Source organism: Benincasa hispida, chromosome 6 (assembly GCF_009727055.1).
Source record: "Benincasa hispida cultivar B227 chromosome 6, ASM972705v1, whole genome shotgun sequence".
Classification (NCBI taxonomy): Eukaryota; Viridiplantae; Streptophyta; class Magnoliopsida; order Cucurbitales; family Cucurbitaceae; genus Benincasa; species Benincasa hispida.
This window is the reverse complement of record NC_052354.1, coordinates 28,565,929-28,569,009: the sequence shown is the minus strand read 5'-3', so window position 1 is coordinate 28,569,009 and position 3,081 is coordinate 28,565,929. Positions and strand designations below refer to the sequence as shown.

The 3,081-nt window shown below is 31.5% G+C and overlaps 1 protein-coding gene across 1 annotated transcript; it reads left to right on the top strand.

Moving 5' to 3' along the window:
- Positions 1–616: 616 nt before the first annotated feature.
- On the top strand, positions 617–2,662 carry LOC120080070 (transcription factor MYC3-like). Its single transcript, XM_039034624.1, has 2 exons — positions 617–1,700; positions 2,486–2,662. The coding sequence occupies exons 1-2, from the start codon at positions 752–754 to the stop codon at positions 2,494–2,496; spliced, it is 960 nt and encodes a 319-aa protein (XP_038890552.1). The 5' UTR covers positions 617–751; the 3' UTR covers positions 2,497–2,662.
- The last annotated feature ends 419 nt before the right edge of the window (positions 2,663–3,081 follow it).

Genomic DNA, 3,081 nt, shown 5'->3' with positions numbered 1-3,081 from the left:
TTTTTACAAAATGAATGAAATTTAAAATGGACTAGCATTCCTCATCATAAAATCAAATTGAAATTAGAATCTCCACAAAAAAAATCAGAAGTTAACAAAATAAATCCAAAGTCAATTAATTAATAATATTTGGGTTTTATAGTTAATTAAAATGATTCAATGAAAAATGGAGGTGAAATGAGTAAGAAAATTGTGAAATAAATAAGAGAAAGATTGAGAGAGGATTGAAAAAGAGAGAAAGAAGAAAGAGAGAAAAATCTGAGTCATAAGTAGAGATTATTAGAAATCGGGAGAGAAGAGTTGAGAGAAAATGTAATTATTACAAAACTGTAAAATTTTTCTAAATATTTTTAAGAGAAATTATTTCAAATAGTAAAACTGTTGAAAATATTTCCTGATATAACAAAATTTTAGAACTAACATTGATAACATTGATTATTGACTACTATTAGTGTCCATCAAAGTCACTTATAAAATTTTGATATATTTTGTAAATATTTTGGTTCATTTTTTTAATATTTAAAAACAATCATATTTTCAAAAGTAGGATATTTTCACAAGTATTTTAAAAAACTACTATATAATTTCAATTTTATCATAAACTAGTAGCCATTTCCTCACCAACCCCTTTTCCCAAAATGAATAGTGTTGTCATGGTGATAATTGATAAACACCAGACCACAAATTCATATCTCCACAAAGTTCATTAAAATCTGACAATCTTGTTCATTGCCAAACCAAACCAAAATCCATGGATCACCAACACCAAAAACTCCATTCCTTATTCCAAATCCCACAACTCCATAACTGGGCCTTCGCCATTTTCTGGAACTTCACAACAACCACTCCCCAATCTTCTCTTCTTCCTGCCTTAATTTTCTCCCACTCCCATTTCAATCCTCACTCTCTTCTTCCCCTTTCCGCCGCCCATTCCCTCAATTCCTCCGCCGCCCATTTCCCCTTTTATGACAACAACGACCCTCTCTCCACCGCCATCTCCTCCGGCGCCGTCCTCTGGCTCAACCATCCCACTCTCTTTCAACAAATCAACAGAGCAAAACAACTCCAACTCTTCGGTATCAAAACTCTCCTTTATATCCCAACCCCAAATGGCATACTGGAATTGGGTTCTCCCGATTTCATCCAACACGATTCTGAATTAGTCGAACGAATCCGAAATGAACTTGGGTTTGACTTGAAGAAACGGGAGAATCATAATAATAATAATAGTAGTAGTAATAATAATGCTTCAACCCATGTTGAAGCAGAGAGACAACGACGAGAGAAGTTGAACCATAGATTCAATTCTCTTCGTTCTGTGGTTCCGAGTGTTTCGAGAATGGATAAAGCGTCGTTGTTATCCAACGCCATTTCGTACATTAATGAGTTGCAAAAGAAGATCTCAGAGATGGAATCTCGGGTTTTGAAGAAGAAAGGAGTCGAAGAAATGGAAGAAGAAGCGAGTTCGAGAGATGAACGAGAGAAGGTAATTGAAATTGATGTGAAGATTATTGGAGGAGATCAAGCTGTGATTAGAGTTCAAACTAAGAATGTGAGTTATGCTGTGGCCAAGTTAATGGAAGCGCTTAGAGATTTGGAGTTGAAGGTTCGACATGCGAGTATGTCAAATTTGCAGGATCTTACTCTTCAGGATTTGGTGGTTGAAATTCCTTCTGGGCATGCTTATTCTAGTGATGAAGGTATTAAGCAAGCACTTCTCAATATCTTAATTAATCCTTGAGTTTTAATTAATTTTTACAGGATTATGATTTTATTTGCTTTTCTTAACAAGATTATTAGATTCCAGATCTAGGAGTGGTTCTTGTTGCTGAGGTAGGGAGTTCTTGGGAGTATGTTGACAGTCTTGAATAAAATATTAAAAATAAAATGTCTAGGCGTTGAACTGAGTTTTAATGTCTGGAATTAATATATCAATAGAGATAGGAAGTATGTATTTGATATGAAAAATTTAGAGACAGAGAGATTTAGGTTGCATTGTAAATTTGGTTCTTATGATTTAGATAAAGTTATAATTTAGTTTTAGTAGTTTATATTTGTTATATAGTTCTAATGATTTGATATAATAGTCGGCTATTTATGAGAATTTTATAAAACCACAAAGATTGTTTATGAAGATTTTAAGAAACCATATGAACTAAATTCTCAATTTTATAACTACTAAGCTAAATTCTAACTTTTTTTTTTTCAAATCATACGAACTAAATGTTTTAACAAAAAATTTATGTCTGAAGTGAGTAGTAATAATAATAAAAAAAAAGGTAAAATCAGATTCCATCTATCTCATCATTACAGCACCCAATGAAAAGTTGACATGTGTCAACTTTTTGTTTTTAAAAAAATCATTTTTTATGGCTAAAAAAATTGGTCATAGTAATAATCTATGACCTTTAATTAATTATTAGGGGATTATGATTTTATTGGCTTTTCTTAAGAAGTTCTTTGTCTCCAAATGGTTGAATTCCAGATCTAGAGTGAATCTTCTTGCTGTGGGAAGGAGTGATTGGAGGACATTGACCAAACTAGGGAAAAAGTAATGAATATAATATTAAAAGTAAAATTATGTTTGTTTGAGTTGGTTGAATTATTAGCTCTGATGGGATATTAAATAATACATATCAGGTGTTCACTTGATGTTAAATAATTCAATTCTACCAATTCTAATAGGATCCAATATTGAAGTTTGTACATTTAGCAAGAAACTTCATTTTCCCGTATCTTTCTTTTGGACAATTATAGAAGAATTCAATCTTTACAACGCTATACTTCATACATAGACTTTTGAACTCTAAACTTTATAATTCAACTCAATGCTCCAAGCATCCCTATAGTGTTTCATCTCAAAATCTTGACGATAATAGAATGATTCGTGTATAAAGTTGCGAGGTCTCTTCTTTCAAACATAAATTTTTGTTGATAAATTCACGGACGAAAAAAATTTAAGTTAAATTGCAAATTTGGTCCCTTTGATTTGGATATAAAGTTAAAATTTAATCCATATAGTTCATAATAAGTATTTGTTAGCATAAATACTCTATATCTATATTGAATAGATAAACCCTA

Coding starts and splice junctions, on each gene's coding strand:
- LOC120080070 (XM_039034624.1), top strand. CDS start 752: ATGGATCACCAACACCAAAAACTCCATTCCTTATTCCAAATCCCACAA.